We start from the raw sequence: 23,848 nt of genomic DNA on the forward strand, positions 1-23,848 counted from the left end.
AGGTCAGGTAATGCTGGAACATGGGTTCAGCTTCCACCTGACACAGCCCTGCTTTATTACAGGCAGTCAGGTTGGCTTCTCTGTGCTCAAAATGCTCTAAGTTTACTGAACTGGTAATCTACTATTTGGGATTTCAGCACCTTTATTGTCAAAGTATTCCATACCCTTCTGTTTATTTGGGGGAGAAAAGACATTTAACTCTGCTAGGTATGTTATCTTTTCTATGGCTCTTTAATTACCTCAATGATTACCTCATAAGTGAAAGTCAAAAAATGTTATTCAACTGCCTTTCAACCACATGCTATCAGCTTTCAGAAAAAGACTCACTGTGTTCACAAAACAGACCAACATGTTTATATTTCCGTAGAAGGTAAAAAAAAATAAGTGTCCTTTATTCCAAGAGTGGAACTTCTTAATATCTTCGGGTAAGCCAAGAAATTCACCAAAATTAGGTTTCTTCAAAATTACATTAAAAACAAGCAAGCCCTGCTGACATGTAATGTCATTTAGGAGCAGAAAAGAGAACGACCAGGACTCAAACCAGATGTCAGCAGTAAGAGCCACAGCGTGAATGTCTGCCTTGAAATCGCACACGCGCGCACGCACACTGACACACGCGTGAGCGCACAAGAACAAACAACATTCCAGTCTCGTTCAAGCTGAAATTAAGATTCCATACCTAAGGGTTAGTATGAAAGCATGCATTAATTCAGCCTTTTTTTTTTTTTTTGAGGGGGAGGGAAAGACAACTATTTAAGCAGCTAGTCCAAGGAAACAGAATAATTAATATTCCGTTAGGGAGATCCCTCTTTTCATTCATCTACTGAACAAGTCAAATATACCTGTGTTACCTAACAGAACTGAGGAATGCGCTCTAAAAAAATGCAAACTTTTTTTGGAAGGTTTCAGCAAAATTGTATTTATATGGATAGAGACGGAAGTGTTTGTACTACCGCCTTTAGAGTAGATCATAACACGAGCACACAGAAAGCACGCTGTCACAGTTCGACAGAAGTAGAACACCACCAGAAATCTTCAGCTTAGCCTGAAAAATAGCAAGACCTATCCTCTAAGTACATACATAGCTTCTAAAACCACATCTCATTACCACAGGCAAGCCTAGTACCTGTGCAAATTATTATTATTATTTTTTTTTTTCCTCAAAGGCACCATCTGTGATGACCAGAGGTGGTGATAACCAGTCAGGGTTATAAACTGATAAATCGATTTTATGTGGACATTGCTGTGATATATTTTTTTTTTTTTGTTCTCCATGACTGTTTGCATACATGAGCATTTAGCCATGAAATAAAATCAAGTCCACATCGCAACTGGCATAAAAATCATTACATGCCTCTTATGCTCTGGATAGAAAACTATTATGAAATGCATTACGATGTGAAAAGGTATATAGCAAGCTGTTTTGGGTATAGGGTTGGAATTACGAAGTTTACCTAGCAGTTTCTATGTCTCCCAGAAGGCAGGCAGGCAGAAGACACGGGAATGCAAACCTCATTCTGGTTTCAGTGCTCTCTGTTCTGAATCTGCACTCACCTTAGCTTGCATCACATGCTCCCCCACTTTTGGGAAGAGCAGAATATAGTGCCACTTTGTATGCAAGGAAAAACCACCCCACCATTACTTGTCTTCAGTAACTGGCTTTTCACAGAGAAATCACATCTCTCTGGATTGCACTTCTCCCAGGCAAGCACCTCACACTTGTCATACAGCATCTACCTGGCATTGCCCATGGAGAGTGCTCACCTGTGCAGAGCATGTACCCTGGAGCTTCTCGGTCACCCCAGATGTGTGATATGGCACATGAAGTTAGCTTAGTCTCTGCTGTCTTACTTCCCTTGCTAATGCCTCATCTCAGTGTCAACTGTGCTGAAAAAACGGGGGCAGAAGAGGAATGCAAGCCAAGTAAAACTCACACAGTCCGAATAACCACGGGTTGTGTAAGATCTGTTCCCTTCCATTCTGCCTACTCCCATCCCACTTGTGGCAACAAATAGTAAATCCTAAAAGCTGCGATATAAGAATATGCTGGGTCTTAGCTACCTTTAGCCACCTAAATATGAGCAAAAGAACTGGGCTCCCAAATTTGAGCAACTGCTAAATTCCTTCGAGGAAAGAACACCCAGCACGAAGCAACTGCCCTGCAGATATCCAGTGTGCTTTTTGCACTTTTTTATTTTTAATTTTAAATGCAGACAGAAGCTGCCAGGCCTTCTTTTTGAAATGGAAGAGATCACCTATATTGGCAGTCTCCTCAAACAAACGAGGAACAAAGTCCTCATTTGCTCAATGCTTTTTCCTACCAACAAAACGAATGGAGCTAAATATACCCCAGGCCTAGGCGTGACTCAGGGAAGAATAGGAGTACGACCAGCACTCTTGTCTAGCTGAACCCAAACCAGCATGCTAAGCAACTGGAGAGGGAAGGAAAAGGAGGCAGAAGGATCACGACATCTCCTTAAGCCAGTCAGCTAAAGGAGACAGGCACAGAGAAGACGGAGAAAGTCGGAAGGTTAACACCTGTTTTAGAGCACAAAACATGATATTTCCTGTGCAGTGAAACAGATCTACACCAAACCTGAGCTACGGAAGAGAAATTCGTTATGGGTAGTTGAATATCATCTGCCAGGACAGTCCACCAGACCCTTTGTTTGCTCTGTGCAGGTGAAAGGCCTATTGAAATATTGTTTGCACTGCCTGCTTGCCTCCTGACAAGGGTGGAGCACTAGAATAAGCAGGTCCCAGCTTGTTGGCACCACAATCAGCTCAGAAATACTGATCTCGCTCTGGTTCTGTCTGGAAATTTTAGTCGTGTCTTCCTGAGTTTCAAGCACAGCACTGTGAAGTCATGCTGCTCTCGGGGACCAGCACTGAAATAGGATCTGAAATGTGGTTTCAAGGAGGGGAATGAGGCAGTGAGTGTCAGGCTACGTACGTGATGCTGCTGGGTGAAAAGAATATGATCTCAGTATTTTCGAAGTGTATATCATAGCAAATGGACCCAAGAAGGTAAAAATACCCACGATGAACTACTACAATTCACCAACATTAGCAATGACACACTTTCGCAATCAGCCTCTATTTAAAAAGCAGTCTAAATCGCACTCATTAGTATCAAGACTGATAGCATGCAACCAGATCAACTTGTTTAGATTCCTTAATTAAGGGACCACATCACAACCTTTCCACGCGTGCCTTTTTCCCACCTCCTCACCCCATACCCCTGGGAAAAATCAAACCATCGTGCAGCAGTTAAACACTCTCCCAGGGTCACAAGTATCTATCCGAAGCTTTCAGTAGGAATGAACACCGGCCTTATCGGCATTTCTAAGGCCCATTTATGCTACAGCTGGATCGCTGCTTTCCTAGTTCACTTGCTCCCAATAGAGGCTTCATTCTCAATTCAAATGAAGAATTTCTCCAGCAACCACACACACAGGGCTTCCTCGAGCCCAGCATCCTTAGGTTTAATAGCACCTTTTAAATGGACTATGTTTTAATTACTATATAACAATATATATATATCACTTTGGAAGACCTGTGCAAAGTAAACAAGCATTTGAATTGAATACATAAATAATGTAGCCAAGAAGGATGTTTTAGCGATTGAATAGAATTCATAATGTTGATTCATTTCATCTTTGATACATTTTCCTGGTGAAAACCTTGTAACAACATGAACTAAAAGAACGTAATCCCTTAAACGTCAGAAATAAAACAAACTCCGTTGACCTCAATCTGTTCCCATCAACTTCCTTTATCTGAAAATTGGCACTCATGCTAAAAGGACAACATAAATAACAGCATTTAATGCTTGATGTTTTCCGGATAAGCTACTACTACTTTTTGAAATCACTCTGGGAGAATTGTATTTGTTAAAGTAATCATCTTAAGCAGATAACGCACCCTACCAAATACTTCTCTTCTTGCTCACTTTGGGCAGCCAGAATTCTTCATCAGTCATCTCAGTTTATTAACAAAATAACAGCATAATCCATATCTTTGTAAAATGTAAAGTCCAGGCAGGTGCTTGTGAAAAACCTTTGTTACTAGATCTCACACTTACCATATGGGGCAGGGGGTACAAGGCAAAAATTTGATTGAAACACATTACAGATGCCTATCTTGCAGCGTTTGCTGTTAGCAAAGTGTAACATTCAGTGTGATTAGTTCGGAGGCGCGAGTCATGCTTCATTTTGTGACACTGGCAGCAGTACAGTGAGGTGATCATTGTCAGAGAGCTTGTGATCCAGAGCTATTAAAGGTGTGCACATGCTGCAGCCAGCCAACAAAGTCACATTCTTATTGCCTTTGTCCTTCCCCTCATTTTAATGCTCTTTCGTTCATGTGACTTGTAAAATTAACACAAGGTTCCCAGCCTCTGCACCACACCTTCCACAGCAAAGGCTCTATTCTTGTTAGCTTCCAGAAGCCTCATGTCAACCGTGACTTAAAAACTAATGTTAGAGTAAAATTTAAAAGAAAAATAAAGCCTACATTACAAGTACAAGCATGATAGCTGAAGCCAGCTCACATAAAGAAAAGGTCCTCCGGCTGTCTATTGCAGAATCTCTGTACCAAAGGCAACCAGAAATTATCAGACTATTACTTGACCACAGGAGATGATTATCCTAGGAACAGCCACATTTTCCCCCCACACCCATCGCAGAAGCCTTTTCTTTTGGGAATGCATGTCTGCCTTGGACCACAAGCCTCCTTCTTCCACATCTCTCTTCAAACTAAGCAAGCTGCAAAACCAAAAAGCAACACTTTATTTAAAAAAATCATTTATTACCTTTGCAAGCTCAGGTTTGCTTTCACATGAGAGTTTGCCCAGCGCTGTGCTAGGTACTGCTACCAGTTTATTCCTCTACTGATTTAGAAATAAGCTTTTATCACTCCACATATTTTTAGGTCCCGGAGCTGTACTTGGAGCTTCCTTTGCCCAAAGCAAGCACAGAATGCACCAGCCTACAATTAGAATAGGAAGTCAGGAAACAGTCATTAAAAATTCACATGAAGAGCACAACATCTTCAGGAAGAGAATGTAAAAAACAACAAAAAAAAATTGTCAAGTGTCATGGGTATGGTTTGTCATTGTAGCCCATTCCCCAAATGAGTCATGGTAACTCAAAACAGAGATCATTAGATAGTCACAAAGCATACATAATGAAGTTTTATTGGGATAACAGGTGCACTTTAGCATTATTAGAGCAAAACCACCAAGTTACTGCATTCCGTGAACATGAGATCACTGAGGAAAGAAGTAATTTCATTCAAATTTACCAAGCATTTAAGCATTAAAAAGAAAAAGCCTTGCAGAACCCCATCATCTCACATTTGCACCTATCTCTATGCAAGTTAGCAAACACTTCCGAATTCTTACGGCTTGGGAAAATCCACATTTGATAATCTTAGGTTGTTTTTCTCCTGAAGGCATGGAGCAAATTGAAGGCATGTCATTTTTCTGTCAAGACTGCTGCATGAGCACGCAAATTCTTCATGTGAAAGAGAAGAATGACTATGCTGAGCCACACAGTTTGTAGCATTCTTACTACTCTAGACAAATTGCAATAAATTGCACAGGCTTCCAGTAGAGTTAATGCGATCGCTCCCTTTAAAACAACTTTAAGAGTACATCTTTGTTTAGAAAAAATGCAAATCATCATAGCGCTTTACATGGATTGCTATAAGCTCTTCAGTTTCTAACGTCGGTATTTTGCCATTAATCTTTTCATGTGTTAATGCTTAACATTCCATTTAACTAAATCCAAGTATCACTAAGGTTATAAAAACCAGTTTAACCCACCTTTTAAATTTTCTTTTAAACTGCGCTTCAAGACACTCTCTTGGTCACTAGAAGGCCTAAGCAGAACAACTCATCAAATATTTCCCCAATGTTAGATGAACTCTGCACAACCAAGTGCCAGCTGCTCAGAGCATCACAAAAGTGTGACTGAACCACACTTTAGTTGCCAAGTGGCCATTTGGTGACTTTCTGTCCCTTTGGACAACATTATGGGAAATATTAATAGGAAGCACGCAGAACTGTGGTGTGAGGAGGACAATCACTAGGGAAGACAGGTGAGCTCTGTTAGAGCCATAAGAGCACAAAAATCCAGCTATTGGCCTGGACATTAATAGTTTTGAATATATCAACCAGCAGAGTTGAAGCTGATGCAAAATGATTATCAGATTAAATAACTGGCTCTTACATCAGCATCAGGAAAGTTGTGGAGATAGCCACAGCAAACTCTTATCAAGACTGGAACATCCATGTCTTTTAAACACTGCTCAGGAATACATGAGAAGAGAAGGAATGAGAAATCACACTGCAACAAATAAATAGTGGTGATAACCCACCTCTCATCCTTACTAATAAGAATTAAGAAACGGTGAAGTAGTCTGAAAAGCTGCCTTATTTAAATGATATCATTTGAGAAAGGGCACGATCCAAAATTCCTTCTTTTGAGCATATTCTTTGAAATCTGTTCAATCTGTTACCCACGTAAAAAGCCATTAACAGTTCAGGTTAAATGTCATGCTGATAGCAAATTTTAGACTCAGATGATACTATGATCATTTACTGTGTCAACTTCATGCTGAAAGTATTAAAAAGAAGGATGAAGTCTAGCTTGAACTGGTTTGAGTTTAATTTTTGAAGGAAATTGAATTTAAGAGATGATCAACTTAAGGACAGAAGGCAAAAAAAAAAAAAAAAAAGAGCCTGCTTCTCCTCCCAGATTTCTGGTAAACTTTAGTGTTTCGACATAACATTCAACTGACAACATGCAATGCCACAGCACTTACAGGAATGTAGCTTTTCAGACTGAGACTGTCCTTGAAAAAGCATTTAAAGATGATGCAATTAAAATACTGGAAGCAATCTGAATTTCACTGTACTTTTCTACTCTGTAGAGCCTAGCAGACACTACTTTTAACATGGGTTTTTTGAGTACAAGAGGGCCAATATAGATCTATCAAGAAGTGCACTGAGATTTTGTTGAGATAAATCAGTTCCCTACCCTTTAACGTGTGGTTATTACAAATTACATATATAAGGAAAGGTTGGACTTGGTGCTTAGGGACACGGTTTAGTGGGTGACATTGTTTGTATGGTGTAGTGGAATGGTTGGACCAGATGATCTTGGAGGTCTTTTCCAACCTGAATGATTCTGTGATTCTAAGTTTATGTATGCAATACCTTTATGGATTACTTACTACATGTATAAGTTTATATGCATACACACAGGTATATAAACAAGGTTGTAAACACAAACAGCACAGCGGACTCCTTTGTCATCACTACCCCAAATGCAGACAACCCTTATGCTACCAGTATGTCTGAACTACAAACTCTGAATCTAACAGCTGGAGAGAAACCAGCCTGCAAAGTGCCAATTGATAAGCACATACTACTTCACTGAGACGGGTAAATCTGTAAATAAAGTATATTAAAGCATTTATGTGATATGAAAGATATGAGTATTGCATTTAAGCTTCCTGTTTTCCGCTGGCAGAATGAAATAGTAATTTGTGTGTTTAGACAACTCATAGGCAGAAATGAGTGCATACACATGGTCAAAACCAGATGGACTTAGTTCCTCCCCCACCAGCTCAGCAGAAACATTTATCAAGTCTCAAAGCAAACAGAGAACTTAATTTGGAATTGCCTCCCTTCCCCCAGCCCTCCACCCTGTTAACCTACAAAGCACCAAGCATTTGGGCAGGGCAGCACCAAACCAGGCTTCATCCACCGACTTGAAAAGTTCATGACAAACGTTTCAGCTTTCTGTGATTACAAGTGCACAGCTTTAACAAACCACCAGTATATACTTAGAATACCTGTAATTTATTGGTTGCAGTACAGATATAATCACATTTTAGTAAGCTATCAGGTTTGTCTGTGCTTTTGCACTGTTCTTAACCAAATTCTTTGTGGTCAGCTCCATGGAAAAAGCTGTAAGCTTTTAATTTCGGCTTACAGGGCATTCCACAAGGAAAGCTCATCTTTTCCACCCTCCAAGCTTCTCGCTGGATAGTCACTTCAATCCAATGCAACAGAGAGCACTAAAGCAAAGGAACTTTGCACTGTAACACTGCGATACCTTTAGTCAACCTCCGTTATTTGAGTAAGGTGAAATTCTGCTTCTAGAACAAAGTCCAGATAAAAAGGTACTACAGCTAAACTAATTTCCTCAATCTCATGCTACTCGGGAGGCTTTGTGACATCTACACTGCATGTCTTATGTTTTTTTAGTTTATCAGTCCGATAAAGAGCCCATTTCTCTAAGAGATAGTGCTTGAGATCTCGTTTTGGCTAGTAAAAAATCCAGAGTTTGCTCCTGAGGTACATTTGCAGAGGCCTCCCAGACAATATTTCCTAAAGAAGGATACAATGGATGCGGAATGAACAGCCCAAAATTGTACCAAGAAGTCAGCAGCGCAAGCAACCGCTGTTGCCAGCTCCTCTGAGCCAGAAGAGTGCTTGGCTCCTGTGACATTGGGCACGCTACAGGCGTCGAGCTGCTCAGCTAAGCCCTCAGCTCACGGCAGCACAGGACGAAGGATGTGGGGACTCCTTGCAGGTGAAGCATACTACGAGAACAGACTTCTTGTGAAGATGAAGGCCCAGGCTGGCAAATCTTGCTGGAGCTGTTGAACAGAGCAGCGCAGGCTCCCAGGAGGCTGCTAGAGATCACCCCTCCTCAGCACAAAACACGCTTTTACCTCAGGCGCTGCAGTGCAGTACTTCATGGTTTAATCTCATCTGGGTCTTCAGCAGGCAGGCTAAGATACGGGCGCGCATCCTTCTGCCAGTTGAGTCACAAAGCAAGACAGCTGGAGGCTGTGACACCGCAGGCAAGCCCGGGTAATCGCTTTGCAGCTGTTTTATCAAAGCCTCAAGTCTTTCTGTCCAGGAGGGGATTACAGGCACTGTCACCTTACTACCCAGACTGTAAAACACCTCCAAAGAAGCCTTGGCAGCACCACAAGAGAAGTTGCCAATGCCTACAACTTAAAAATAAATGAGTCTTAAACTTGAAACCTTCACCCAAGAAAGCTGTTCAATACATTCACCCTTTGGCTTTGCAGACCAGGAACTCCAGCTCCCCTCCTTATCACCCTACAGCTGCACAGTGTCACACAGAGGGCTCCAGTGCAATAATGCCCTGCACCTCAGATGCATGCAGACATGTGTAGATAGGCAAGGAAGCACCAGGAGACCTGGGGACTCCTCTCAAGCATTATACTGGTTCCTCTTCCACCACCCCACCCCCCAAAAAAAAGAAAAAAAGCAAAACTGTGTTCAAAAAAAGAATGTGTTTATTCAAATGTTTAGAATAGTAGTCATTCCAGTTGAAATCTGTCTAATATAACGTGTGGATTTGGAACTAAAACGCATATTTTCCACTGGAACTTTCTTACTGTGATTCAGATCTGTCCATTTGTGATTTCAAGACATAAATAATGTTCTACCTGCTTCTTAAAAAACATATTGTTTTAGATCACATTCTTAAGCCACATTTCTTTCAACAAATATGACAATTTTTAATCTGGAAAATTCACCATGAAGTTAAACACAGTTTAATTTCCAAGTGAGAAACCACAAAAAAAAAAATCAGGATTTAGACATTTCAATCCAAGTTTGGATTATTTCCGCTTCTCGCAATCAATAGTGACTATTTGTACTGGCAACAAGACTCATTTCTGGAATACCCGCAAATAAAGTTTTACAATTAAACTCAGACCACTTCAGTTTTGTGGATCAATTGCAGCCAGTCTCATAGGGCTAAGGGGGATAGGAAAAGTACTCCATCACAAGATATCCGCAACAAGAAATGACCATTAAAAAGTCTATTCAGCCCTAGTTCAGCTTGAAATTCCACATGTGGAGTCTAGAAAACAAAAGTCCTTCTCTTAAATTCCTAGAATCTCTCTAATTTCAGTATCAGCTACATTATTCTCATCAATTCTGTCTCCCTATTAGATTCCAAAAAATAAAAACTAGAGACAGCTGGGTCCAGTCAGGATTAAATTAAATGACAGCAGCCTAATTTAAACTACTCAATGGTTTCAAAAAAAAATTAAGTCTCATAAAACAAGCCTAATTTCTTCCTCCAAGAGACTATACATTTATTTAATACTGACAATAAGGAGCCTTAGAATAATAGGCTTCTGCTAGACATCTGACTCGGGCACTGATCAGCTTGAGCTACTTGCTACCACTTCCATCACCGAGTCCTGCTGCTGCAGCACCACGGCATTTCTTGGTCACATCACCCTAATCTGGCTGGCTGCTGGGGCAGCTGAGAAACACTCGCATGATCAAGCTGCAAGAGCACTAAGTACATGAATGAACCATTCCTAAAGTGAGCGTTTATACCCTCAAGCCTCAATTCAACAACACAGTGGCTTTTATAACACTTTCGCCTTGAAGAGCTCCTATGCCCTCTGTCAGGTTTTCCTTCTATCACTTAGTCCCTTACTTACGTGGTACCTTTAACAAAAAATGTTTCTGACATTCAATGCTGTAAAAGCACTTTTAAAAAAAAATATTATGAGAGTGAAACATACCTGGATCTGCTCCCTGACCTGGCTTTCAGCACAGCCTCACAAACAGCTGAAAGGGTGGCTGCCTGCCTGCTGCACAAGGATGGGAAGAAGCCAGGAACTTTGAGCTCGTATTGCTCAGGAAACCCCTGTATTCTCAAAGCACAGCCTACGAGACAACTGGACAGAAAGAAGCTTTCCTAAAATAGATGTGTGTAGTCCACAAAAGGTAGATTAAAAAAAAAAGGGGGGGGGGGGGGGAGGGAATTTAAATAATTAGGAAGGGAAAGGAGGAAAGCACCCAGCCAGCAGCACTGTCAGTTATTGTGAAGACTCCACGTACCACATGAAGCAGTAACTGCTTCTCCTTAAAAACTCTTAAAAGCAGAAAAACTAATGAGATCCAAGAAGAGATGTTGCTACTAAAAAGTGACAATCGGGACACCTTGCAAGGAGTTCTAGAGACTGAGCAGGGAAGGAGAACGGATTAAGTGTTCATAATGACCCTTTCTGACCTGAAATAAATCTGCAGTTCAGCAGCTATTCCTTTACAAGCCATCCATATGACTAACTCCCCAATATAATTTAAAGAGCCATAAGCCAAAGGATATTGAGGAAGGGCACTCAGTTAACTTCCATTTAACATCATCATAACAGCCTTAACAAGAGATGTTAGACGTAGGAACAAATGAGAACAAGACAGCTGGAACCTCTGCTAGCCACTTATCCAAAGTGAATTTACTTTGTTTAGCAGATGAGGTAGCCCTGTTGGAAATAGCAAATAAAGATGGAAACAGGTAGGAATAATCTTATTAGTGATTTTCTGCAAATCTTTCTTTACAACGTAATTCCCTTTTTAAGAAATAATTGCTTGTAAAAACAAAAAGCAAGAGCAACGTGGTCCTGTTAGTATATATAAGCATGCATTCATTTAGTCAAGCCATAGGGAAACAGTCTTCCCACCTACTTACTCAGATACAAAAAGTCCAAAAATAATGGGTCCCATAAATCCTAGCTACCTTAAACATCAATGCTGTTTTTTTCCTACCACCAGGAACCAGTCGCACAAGGGCTTTTCAGATACAAACGTCGCTTTGAATAACATCATAAATTCATTTAGATCTGTGACCAAGCTGCATGCTTGCCTCCCAGCAGTAACTATGGTGCCTGTTTCCACATTTATAATCTATCCTTTAGCTATAAAACCACTCCAAGCTTATTAGCACTGCAGGTTATGTCCGCGTATAGGACAGAAATAGAAGTATACTCCAGAGCACACATTTCCTTACCAACCCTGCACCCAGCAGCTGCCTGCCTGCCTGGTTCATCTCTCCAAGAGCTTCCACTAACATCCCCACTTCTGTACGGGTTACCTGACTCTTACAGAAAACACTTCTCAAGCAAAGCGGGTTGACACTCTTGGAAGCAGACACAGCGATCTCGTCTTGTCATTTTGGAGCTGTGCTGAATTAGTATTTCGCCTGCGGGGACGTTTCTTAGCACAACAAACTCCTGCTGGATGGCACAGGGTCAGTCAACCATCTAGCAGTTTATTTCAATCAGTGTTTTCACTTGCACAAAGCCCCCAGAAACAAGAACTTCACTCTCCACCTCTCTCGTATGAGCTCCCCAGCGCAGACTACTGCCCTACTTTACAGGCTGGTACAGAAAGTTTGCAGTTTTCCTATTTCTAAGGCTCATAAAGAAAACTGCAGTCACCATTTAAACTGCTCAAAATTCCCCACTTAGCATTTAATTAAAGCCTACTGCTACACTGCTTAAAGCTGAAGCATGCAAGAAGGGAAGAAGTTTGCTGTAAAAGAAAGTTTATGTGCATCCAACAAAAAGCTGGTGAGAGAGATACAATATAACAGGTGACAGAATGGGACGGGAAAAATGGCACTGCTGGAGCTGCCACAAGTCAGCCAGGCACCCCAGTCCTGATAGCATCAGCCCCGTGGTGGTGAGGTCAGCACGCACCTGATAAAGTGGAATGGAGGCTCTTCAGCTAAATATTGCCCCATCTTCTTCTCAAGCTAGCTGTTTGTCTGCTTTGCGGCTCACAAAACAGTTTTTCTGAACACCCTGCTGAAGATCTGGGTTATTACTTACCAGCTTGGTTTGCCTTAAATTAAGAACGAACTTAAGATGTCAGTGAGCAGTAAGATGCCCCAGAAATCCAGGAAACGAAAGAAGCAGTTTATTTTGAGGTCTATCCTTCCAGATACCACGTGCACTTCAACCCGCCCATTTTCTCACCCACAAACAGCTACCAAAAGTCACAGTGAAGTAACAGAGGCTCTTCAGAATATCTTCTCTTACTAGAAAGCTACAAGCCCTCAGCTTCCTGAAACAACTGGGACAATTCCCCACTCCTACCAGTACACAAGTGGGGTGAAACTGGCAGTAGGAACGGGGAAAAGTCCTTTTGACATAACCTTTTGATTATCAGTATTTTACATCGATGATAAAAACATCATTTTTCCTCATACAACAATTTTCACACTGTTCATGCTGGAAATATCATCAGATGATCTGCTTCTCTCTTGCTAACATAAGATGAAAATCTTCTATTAGTCAGTATCTAACACCTTAAAACGTAGGGGGAGAAATCAAGGTCCCCTTTCCTGGCCACAACCATGTTCTTGAATAAATGACAAAAGCTCCACCAAACCAAACCAGCTAAGCTGCTTTTTAAAATACACTTTATGATCAAATGATAGCCCAAAAATATGGTGGGTGCTCAATGTGAAAATACATCAAAATCCGAGCACAAACTGTAAAACGAGAACATCTGCTGGCAAATTTCAATAGCGGCAAACAAAACGCGCTTGTTCTTGTTTCACAGCATTGAATTTTTCTATTCGCACTCCCATCCAAGAAATGCAGCAATCAGCTTCAACCTATTTTTGCTAATACACAGACAACTGCTCAAACTTCTCTTCCCCCCCCTCCACATTTTGCAATCATCTTTACTTTTTAAAGCCACAAATGAAGCATCGGAAAGGCTTTACCATCGGACGAATTTATAATGCGAAGCTCACATCAACATGCTGCAGAGGAAGAAAGCAATTTTAAGCAACAACAACAACAGAGGGGTTGGCTCAGAGGATTCAAGAAGAAAAAGAAGAGTCAATAACCTCAACTTCTTTCTAATTCTGAATTTAAAAAAATTAAAACACATTTGTCGTGCAGAATATTTCCTTATATACTAAACTCCTGAAATATAGTACTGCTTCTGGACTTACAAAACTCTGTAGTCCAAACAATTTTTCCCCCCTTTTTTTTTTTGTTTTTAATCTGTTTGCAACAAGTGGCTTGTACTACGGCAAGTGTTTTGCTGTGAAATGCCACCATATAAGAGGGAAATGGATGAGGTGTACAGGCAGAAGATAGCTTAAGCCATCCAGCTATTCCAGCCTGAAGCCAGGACACAGCAGAAGCACCTCACTAAAACCAACACCGAACAACTTCGCTGTCCTTTAAAGGGAATCGGTGATCTCTCGTGAGTGAGCATGTCCCCCAACAAAACCAACACCTTGAAATAAGCAGAGGCCAAGAGCAGCACTCCAACGAGCATGGACTGAATGGTGCAAGGCAGCTATGGGACACATCAGCAGCCCCTGCAGCTGGGTGTCGGGGCCCTGGGGGATGGCAGGTGCCACCGGCACACTCGGTAGCAGCAGGGCTGGGAATGCTCCTCCTTGGAGAAAGGGGATGTTGATAACATCAGAAAACAGCAATAAAGAGATGGCTGCAGGATGAACAGCTGGGGAAAAAGAAAATAAACCAAGCCCAGTCCATGCAATAGCAGGAAGAGGGAGGGGAGAGGAGTCTGGGGCATGGCAAACAAGTTGTGTTGCTGCTCTGTTGAACCAGCTCTTCCCTTCCCCAGAGCTACAGCAGGACACCCAAGCTCGTACACACAAATATTTAAGCACCCCAAGATCACGAGGTGAGAAAGGGCCAGTGGGTACTGCCCACTGCACAGTACCCTTCCAGGGTGCTGCCTCTCTCCTTGCAGTACGCCCTATTTTTAAGAAGAATATCACTCGTTACTTATTCGCTTAATTCAGGGAGATAACAGACTCATCATTCATCACGTCTCAAAGCAAAGCACTCATGGAAAGTTCATTATTCAGGAAGAATTCCTACTCAGTAAGTAGCCTGCATATAAAACCTACATACTGAGGATTTGCATCTCCGCTGAATGGTGAGCTTTGTTGCAACACAATGCTTGTACACAGCACTGGGGATTTCAGTTCTGCTTATAAAAATGGGACTTTTGGGGTTTGGTCTCTTTATATAAATGCAAGCCCTCAATTTCGAGTCATGTATCACAGTTTCAGGAATGACTAACAAGGTAGGAAATAGATTGAAATGACAGAAAACAGCCGTGACCAATCTGGATGGGTACAAGGGAGAAAGAAATGACTTCATAGAACTGTTCCCTTTTCTCAGAAAACGGAGAAAATAGTCACTTGCAAAGTCAAAGCGGGTAATATTTGGACATTATGCGATTTTGTTCAGACTTAACACCAACCAAAAAGGTGTGATGCAGTCAGCACGTGTATTTTGTCCATCAATATTAACACAAGAATTTGTCTGCAGCTTGGGATATTTTCAAGGCTCACCACACATTGTTTATTGTCTAATATATAACATACAAGACCCCACAGAGTGAAAAGTTTAAACTGGAAAAATGGGAAGCCAGGACTACTAAGCGCCAAAAGTCCCCCAAGTCTACATTTTTGTAATATATTAACTCGTATATTTATACCAAATGTATAAAAAACACTGAAGAAAATAGTACATACGACCAATTACTAGTACTACAATGAAAATAATCCTTTTCACATTTTTTCTAGCAGCCACAACAGGATTTATGCTTGGGTAAGTTAACCTTTGAAATAACACTGCAGCCTACGATAATTTAATTACAGGTCACAATCCCCGAGTCATAAAACAATGCTTTTCTAATTGGGTGTTTGATACTGCTGTGTTCATACGAGTCCAGGTTCACTCAGACTCTGCACACGGTTATGCAGAGTTATTTGTGAAATTTCACATGCGCTAAATAGGATCCTCCATTCCAGTCTCTATTATATAAATATATATAAATATATAAATTGCACCACATGTATGAAAATCACAAAATACGATAACATCTTGAGTCAACACATTTGTCAGTATACTAAAGAGACATTAGGTATTTGTTTGGATAAACTGCCCAGGGTTTCTTAACAAGGGAGTAAAGGAATCTCAGTCTGAATAGATCAAGAGTGTAAGCAGCCAAGATAAATTAACTCAATCTTTTTCATGCTTCATAGCTGGAGTCTGAATCTGGCCTTTCCAGAAATATTTCAAAGTCATCTCATCATAACACAGGTAATGGTCCAGGACATACTTATCTTGATACATAGAAATAAATGGAAATAGCAAGTCAAATGAACAGCAGATGGTCACTCTGAACACTTCATTAGCTTCCAACCTTTTATTTCTAAGGCAGAAGGAAAAAAGAGCATTTGCCATAGCCTGCATTGGAAAACATCCTAAAAATTACTTTTTCCTGAAGTAACATACAATGCTAACCCAGCAACACTGTATGGACAGTTAACAGCTGTTGACTTCATCATTCTTGCATAAATAAAGTTATTTACTCTTCTCCTTACATTTTACTTTGCAAAGCGTCTATGAATTCAGCCACAAACACTTTCACCTTTCTTCTGTCGACCTCCTTCCCCCACCATATGACTTTTCACATTCATTTTTGTAACCTGCTAAGCAGCCATGCCTCTTCATTCCTGCCTTAAGTGAGGAGGTTTAACCTTTGAATCAAGACTTGTTTCCCTGATCGCTACCGGTGTTCCCCTGATGTCAGCTCTACAGACGCGAGTGCTCAGGACCGTCGCCCACCCACAGTTATCTGTGCACTGACAGGGCACTCGGCTGGTCGGGCTGGCTGAATAAATAGGCTGCTGAGCCAGCCACAGACCTTCAGACCCCTTCCTACAGCTGTAGAAATGCATTTTTGTGGGGAGGACCAGGACAGGAGACTTTTAAATTTCCGACAACTGAGGAGAACCAGAGAACGATGCGAACAGTCAGGAGGAAACGGGACAGAGAACGATGCTCAAGCACCCAAACAGAAGGAAGGAAGCCAACCTCCAGTGTGGGCTCTGTCACGTCCCTCCCAGAAGAGATGCTCCATGGTTAACTTTCACAGCTTCTGTAGCTGCTGCTGGGATGCAAACAAAACTGCTGTTACTGGCTGGGAAACTGGGAGAATGTGCGGGGAACAACAAAGTCTGTTCTTATTAGGAAGGAAATCCAGTGGGTATCACGCTAGTGACACATACATGTATGATACCCACAGAAAAAGTACAGAGAATTGCTCAGTGAGGAGCCTGCTAAGGAGAAGGGTGGGTGGAAATGGTTGGGAATTCAAGAAGAGAAACTCTGAACAGAAAATGGACCTATGCTTAGAGGAGAGGCATGAAACAAAATCAGTTTCTCAGAGAAAGTTACGGGGAAAAAAAAATAATTTACATATAGTCTTGCAAGTCGAAGCACATGGAAGCACATGAGGAACAGAAGCATGGACAGAAAAGCAGTGGTAGAGAGATGTTCCCCCAGTTAACATCTGTCCCATCTGTCTTCTGTTTTCTGTACTGCCCAGAAACAATTTTCCCTTCAATGTTCTGGCCCCTGAACAGCTTCTCCCTGTGGACTCTTACCTTTCTGCTTCCCAGAACATAAAATTGCTCCCATTCAAACCCATCAAGCCCATGAGAGAAAACGCTACAGCTTCTACTGTGTAGGTTTTCTTCTTCTTCTCAGCTGAAGAGTTGCTGCTTCTTGGGCATACCCAGAATAACCTCATTTCACTCTGCATCACGTATTTAATTGTCAACTTCATACTTCTCTCTCAAGCTCCAACTCTGTTCTTCAACCATTCTGAGCCTGTTTCTTCCTGTACTACATCCTGCAAATGAGTTCTCTGCTTGCTCCTTTTTATGGTCTGCACTTCCCAAGTCACTTTGCTCCTATTTCCTCCCTCGTGGGAACTTTTTACATGCCCAGACTTTTTTCTCCTTTTCAGCACCACTACTAAAGAGCCTGAAGCTGCAGGTTTGCTATCCAGCAGTCTGGTCGAGAACACAAACACATGGGAAAAAAGACATTAGACATAGGATATTTGCAAATAAACTTGTGTTTTCTAACTGTTCTGAAAGTTTCTTTCTTATTGACCTTCTTTATTCAGATCCACTGTGGCCTTCAGAGTTTTCCCAGTGAGGCCCAGTGCCAACAGCTGTCACTAAAAGGCATTTTTGTGTGTTAACCAGCAAGAGGTCCAGCCACACTGACATTTTACACAACTTTCCTAAGCATAGCTGTGTTCTGATCTGTTGTAAAAGGGCTTCCAAAACAATGCATGAAACAACCAAGCCTCCTCGCAGAAGTCTCTCCTCTTCAAAAGGAAACTCTCCATCTCAGAACAGGTACCGGGTGCTCATCCTTCTGTCCTTGCAGCACACGACTCGTCACTGAGCTTCTCTCACTGGCTGTCAGCTTTCCCGTTACAACAGCGATCCTGTTCTCTTATCTGTGTTGCATTGAAGAACGGTATTAGCTTCCATAAATAACTAACGGCGCTCACAAACAAAATTTATTTAACATATGTCAAAACAAAGCACTGTTCATTGCGTCCCCGTTTTACTACACACTGCTGAAATGCATTTTATCTGCTGTAGATTTACCGAGGCTGTTTGGTGAACTTGCCAAGGGCCTCAAAACCCCTCCTCTCTCTCAAGAAGCAAACGCATCATGCATTTCTGAGGCATTACTGCAGTCACACGTGTACACCACGTTTCTGGGGCTGCACATGTCCCTAACTTTTAGTACGTAATCCTACTATGAATGTTTTCCACACACCGAGTATACACAGCGACACGTCAAAGAGTATGGTATGTGCACAAGGTAATTAAAGGCTACTGCCAGAAGACAACATGTCAAGCTCTGGCTACAGTTACTTGATCGGAGCTTTAATGTAATGAGAAGGCGTTGCAGCGTGAGTGACAGAAGGAAGATACCCAGCCACGTCTCAAAACCAAGCTTGATTACTTTACAGAGGGAATTACAGGAGCTGGTGCCCGCAGTGGTCCACCAAAACAAGAAGACCTTTCCAGTCCTGCAAATATGCTTTCAACTTTTTCCAGCAAGCACTCTCATTTTAGGCTGTTGAAAGGTACCTTCAGCATAAAGAAGTATATTATCATCTTTGCAAATGAAAAAAGCTTTAGAGAATTGATAAAAAAAAAAAAAAAAACTGTTCCCCACCTGATATAAAATATATATTTGGGTGGTGGATAAATGCTCAGCTAGGAGACTCCAAATAATGCCTTGAATTTAAGTGTCTAGGGCTTTTATTCCTGAAATGTCATTGGGAAATAACATATGATATAAAAGAAAGATCAAGTTGTATTTACCAACATTTACCGCTGTTCCCAAGTCACAATTAATGGTCAGTATATTTAAGATCAAGATGATTACTCAGGAGTTAATTGAACATTTACATTTGATCTAAGCACAGAGGCCAGTGAACAGATTTTGTTATGCTTGTTAGTCCAACTAGAGAAGGCTATAACGCATAGAAGATTACAGAGATTAAAAAAGGCTATTGAAAAACATTTACTATCCCTATCGTGAAGTGTTTCCATAGCAGCCGAAACAATTACTAAAACAGATACACCAAAAGGAAAGCAAAGAAATAATACAAAAGCAATCCACCTGAAAACAATTAGGAGATTTGAAGAGTTGTATTTAACTTGTTCATTAACTTGGTCATTAAACATCACCCACTTTCTAATACATCACACAGACCTTTGCAACGACATCCACGGCAGCACAGAAATTTATGACAGCAAGGACACTGTTAGGAAGGAGCATTTATGACAGCGTTTGACTTCTGTGGCTTCACGTCACAGAAAATGTAAAGTTTCCTACATCTGCTTTGCAGGATGGGGATTTCTACAGTAAAGTTTACCATTTGTTCCCTCTTCCACCCCACTTAATTATACAAAACCAAGAACACGCTACATGTGTTCAGTTCCCTTCTACCCCAAATTTTATCATAGAGCACTGTTTTCAGCGGCATTAAAAAAAGAGCATCAATTCCTGCTACTGTGGACCGTCTCACTGAAAAGTCATCTTTCATAGCCTCCCTTTACGCTTTCACAAGATGCACTGAATTAAAAATCAGAAGCTCAATTTTCAGAAATGCCAACATCCACGTCTTAAAGACATCACAAATTTGGGATTTTTTTGGCCTCACCTTAGAGTCATCTGTGAACTTTTCCATTTAGGTATTAACTAGCAGACAGCAACATCATCACTGCGTAAATGCCAATGCTCCTTCCCCATATTTTTTTTTTTTTTTTTTTAATGTAAGAACACAGCGCTGTCTGCAACCTGTTCTTCTTTCATTGAAGTCTTGAGTCCTCGAGGAAAACAGGGGAAGGACTGTTCTAACAGCAGGGAGCAAGTGGCCATCCACCTACCCACAGCCAAGCTACAAGATCTAACCAAAGAGCAGCCCCCTATAGACATGAACATGCAACAGGAAACACCAAGTATGTTGTTGTTGGTGAAAAGCCACCCAGTGCTTTATTCTGTTTAGGGAGAACGCTTTCAAAGCACACCAGTGTTGCCTTAAGAGTGACTGAAGAGCCACTGCTCTGAAGCAATCCTTGAAATTTCGCGTGAGAAGCTGAGTGCAGGAACCACCGTGCAGGGTTAGCCGCAGAACAGCTTTTATGTTTACATTTGTATGGGAAGAGCCGGGGAGCAAACAAGCTCGGGAAAGGCGGAGAACACCCACAAGTGAAAGCGCACAGCATCTCAGGAGGGCAGGCTACCAGGTGGAGCGGTTTGAGGGCAGGGGAGGCCCTGTGCACGGGCAGTGGAAAAGAGCAAAGTGCAGATATCCCACGAGGAAGTGGGAGTGGAAATGCAGGGGAACGAGAAAGGCGACTCCGCTCACACTGCCTCTCTGCAGCCCGCAGGAGAAGGAGCTGAGGCAGGACTCGCAGGTGGCAGCAGATCCCTGCTTCTGTTTATACCAGGAGCAGCCACGAGCTCGCCAGCTGTACAGTTCCTAGCGCAGGTGGCAGAGAAGTGAATGCTAACCCGAAAGACAGTGCCTGCCTACACGGGCACGGTTTGTTTTCCCAGCAATGCCACCAGCCCCCACGCCGGAGCAGAACCTGATACACCTAGCCAGGACAAAAGTCCCAGGGTTTTAGTTTTACTTGAATACAAAACAGAAACAACGGAGCTTCTTCCTGCACGCACAGCTAGGTTTTCAAGCAGTCACGTCTGGTGTCATTCCTCCATGCAAACACACAGACCCTGCAGTCTTTTAAACACCTGAGAAACCTTTAAATTAATTCCTACAAAGTTCCAGATAGCAACCTAAGAAGTGTTAGTTACAAAAGTATCACGTCCTAGTATCAGCCTGTTCCTTTTACGGCTGGAAAGGCAAGCAGGGTGTAGTGTTAACAGGTAGCAGAAAGAGCACATTTCACAGATGCCAGGATCTCCTGAAATAAGCGCTTGCGAGCGTGAGCAGCAGCACAGTGAGGTCCTCAGCAATTATCCACATACTTGACTTCTCGGGTAAGCTGTCTCCATGATGATGGAGAGACCACACTCACCCCCTTTCCAAAAAATTTGAGCCGAAACGGAGAAAAACAACCATGCACTTTTTTTTTCCCCCCCCGTGTTCAATTTCACAGAAAAGACACTATCCGGCTCGTTCAGCTTAACCAGTGCCGTACCACAGCTTCTGCGTATGAAAGCACGCTCTGCTTCAGGCCCTGATCCCATAACAACTGGTGCTTCAGAGCTCGGGGAAACATTACTGATCAACTTCTATAAATGGTGCAATGCCTCTTTCTGTTTTCCTGACTGTCAGTGTGGGTGTTACTTTCTATGAAAGAAAGGGAAGAAGCAGGAGGCACAGATATATAATTCAACAGAGCCCTTTTCAATCCTCAAGGCACTGCTAGCTGTTTCGCACCCCAGAGTCCTCCACCAGCCTAGGGATTTAGGATTTTTGGACAAACAAAACAACTTCTTACCCAGTCTTTGGATAAAGAACCACAACTACCAAGCGTGTATCTCGGTCCGACCCCACTGACAGCCAGGGCTTAGTGTGGACATCACAACTCAAGCCAAGTGTGCTCCGTGTCTCCTGTGCTGGACCAAGCAGGTGCCCGCACACATGCTCAGTACTCAGGGACCACCATTACCTCATTTTCTGAGGTTTCAAACCCACGGGGTGCGTAGCAATAGCTGTACCCTGACAAATCAGGGCAAGTATAACCTTACACGAAGTATTTACCGAGCTTATCTACATAGACTTCTATAAGTATATCCTCGGCAGGCCGATAACATTCAAGCCCTTTCTAAAACAGGCTTGTGCTGAGATGTTCGAAGGACTCCAGCACGTCGCGGAGGAGAGATGAGAAGAGGGGGGGGAAAAACACGGGCACCTCCAGCACCTGGCAGCGAGAGCTGTGGTCCGCGAGGGAAGGAGGGCTGAGCCTGAGGCGAGGATCTCTAGGTGGCTCTATTCGCATGCTCCCCGTTCACTTGTAAGAGTGTTACTCCATCTCTCCGCTGTCTTTATTTTTATTTTTTTTTGCTGAATTCCGCGGTTCAGCCGGACGAGGCGAACACCCCCAGCTCACGCACTGCACGGCCGGCACCCCGCACAACCCCAGAGGGCGATTTACCCCCCAGGTCCTCAGCTACTCGCAACTTCTCCCACCTCCCCCCCGCAGCCCAGCCTTTACGGGCTGACACCCCGAGCCGGGGAGGGGGACACCCCCTGCACACGGGGGGCTGCCGGGGGTCGCGCTACTCACCGGCAGCTCCACGCTGACCTCGGTGCCGTCCAGCAGCAGGACGCGGCACTGCAGCACCGGCTTGCAGCCACCGGCGGCGGGGATGTGCACGGGGGCTCCGGCGCCGTGCGAGCCCCCCGCGGGGTGCGGCGATGAGGGAAAACCTCCGGAGCCCGGAGCGGAGACACCGGCAGCAGCAGCGGCGGCGGCGGCTCCTCGCAGCCCCCCGTCCCGCTCGTCCCCCTCGAGCCCCCCGCGGCCGGCCCCTCGCCCGTAGCGCTGCATGGAGCGGCGGCCAAAGGTCCTGCGCAGGAACCGCAGCATCCTGGGGGCGCCCTGCCCGGCCGCTCACACCCCCGAGCCCGCAGCCCGGCGCCCGGCCCCGCGGCGGCGGCGGCGGCGCCTCCCTCGCACGGCGTCGCAGCAGCGCCGCCCGCCGGGGGCACGGAGCCGGGAGCCCGCTCCGCCCTCTGCAGGGCACGGCTGGGCTCGGTGCTGCTCCTCCTCCTCCTCCTCCTCTCCTTCCTCCTCCTCCTCCTGCTGCTGCTGCGGGCAGGGGGAGCCGCTGAGGCAGGCGGCGAGCGGCCACCTGTGGCGGGCAAGGGGAAGGGAAGGAGGAGAAGGAGGAGGGAGGAGGGGGGACAGCGCCCGCCGCTGTCCCGCCTCAGCCCCACACCCGGCTCCGCCGTCAGGGCAGCGGAGCGCAGCCGAGCCCTGCCCAGCCGAGCCCAGCCGCCGCTCGCCCGGCAACTGCCCCGCCACAGCCCCGGGGGCGGCGCCTGCGCGATGGCTGCCCCTCGCCGCCGCCCCTGAGGGGAGGGAAGGGAAGGGGACAGGGCGGCGGGGCGGGGGCGGCCCCGGCTCACCTGCGGCCCCCGCGGGGCGCTGAGGGGAGCGAGGCTGGGAGGTGTGAGCTGACAGCTCCTCCTGCACCTGCTGCTGCTGCTGCCGCCCTTTCCGCAGGGAACAGCAGGGAAAGTGCCTGGTCCCTGGCTGCCGTTGTGCACAGTCCATAACAGACACTCACAATAAACGCCCCTTCCCTTCCCTTCCCTTCCCTTCCCTTCCCTTCCCTTCCCTTCCCTTCCCTTCCCTTCCCTTCCCTTCCCTTCCCTTCCCTTCCCTTCCCTTCCCTTCCCTTCCCTTCCCTTCCCTTCCCTTCCCTTCCCTTCCCTTCCCTTCCCTTCCCTTCCCTTCCCTTCCCTTCCCTTCCCTTCCCTTCCCTTCCCTTCCCTTCCCTTCCCTTCCCTTCCCTTCCCTTCCCTTCCCTTCCCTTCCCTTCCCTTCCCTTCCCTTCCCTTCCCTTCCCCCTTAGGGTTCTTCCACTGCTTTGAACATTTTGTCCCACAAATCTCGTTTGCACGCCA

The 23,848-nt window shown here is 44.1% G+C and overlaps 1 protein-coding gene across 7 annotated transcripts in view; it reads right to left on the minus strand.

Annotated features, from left to right (window-relative positions):
- EPB41L4B (erythrocyte membrane protein band 4.1 like 4B) overlaps nt 1-23,571 on the minus strand; it is a 164,084-nt gene extending 140,513 nt beyond the window's left edge. The window contains exon 1 of one of the 7 annotated variants that reach the window (XM_068671148.1): nt 22,503-23,571. In XM_068671148.1, the coding sequence (XP_068527249.1) occupies nt 22,503-22,805 (303 nt within the window). In that variant the 5' untranslated portion in view covers nt 22,806-23,571. Of the gene's footprint in view, nt 1-21,713; nt 21,850-22,136; nt 22,394-22,502 lie in introns of those variants that run through there. The other 6 variants (XM_068671150.1, XM_068671151.1, XM_068671152.1 and 3 more) reach the window with 6 other exon arrangements.
- Nucleotides 23,572-23,848: the final 277 nt, after the last annotated feature.

Source organism: Anas acuta, chromosome 2 (assembly GCF_963932015.1).
Source record: "Anas acuta chromosome 2, bAnaAcu1.1, whole genome shotgun sequence".
Lineage (NCBI taxonomy): Eukaryota > Metazoa > Chordata > Aves > Anseriformes > Anatidae > Anas > Anas acuta.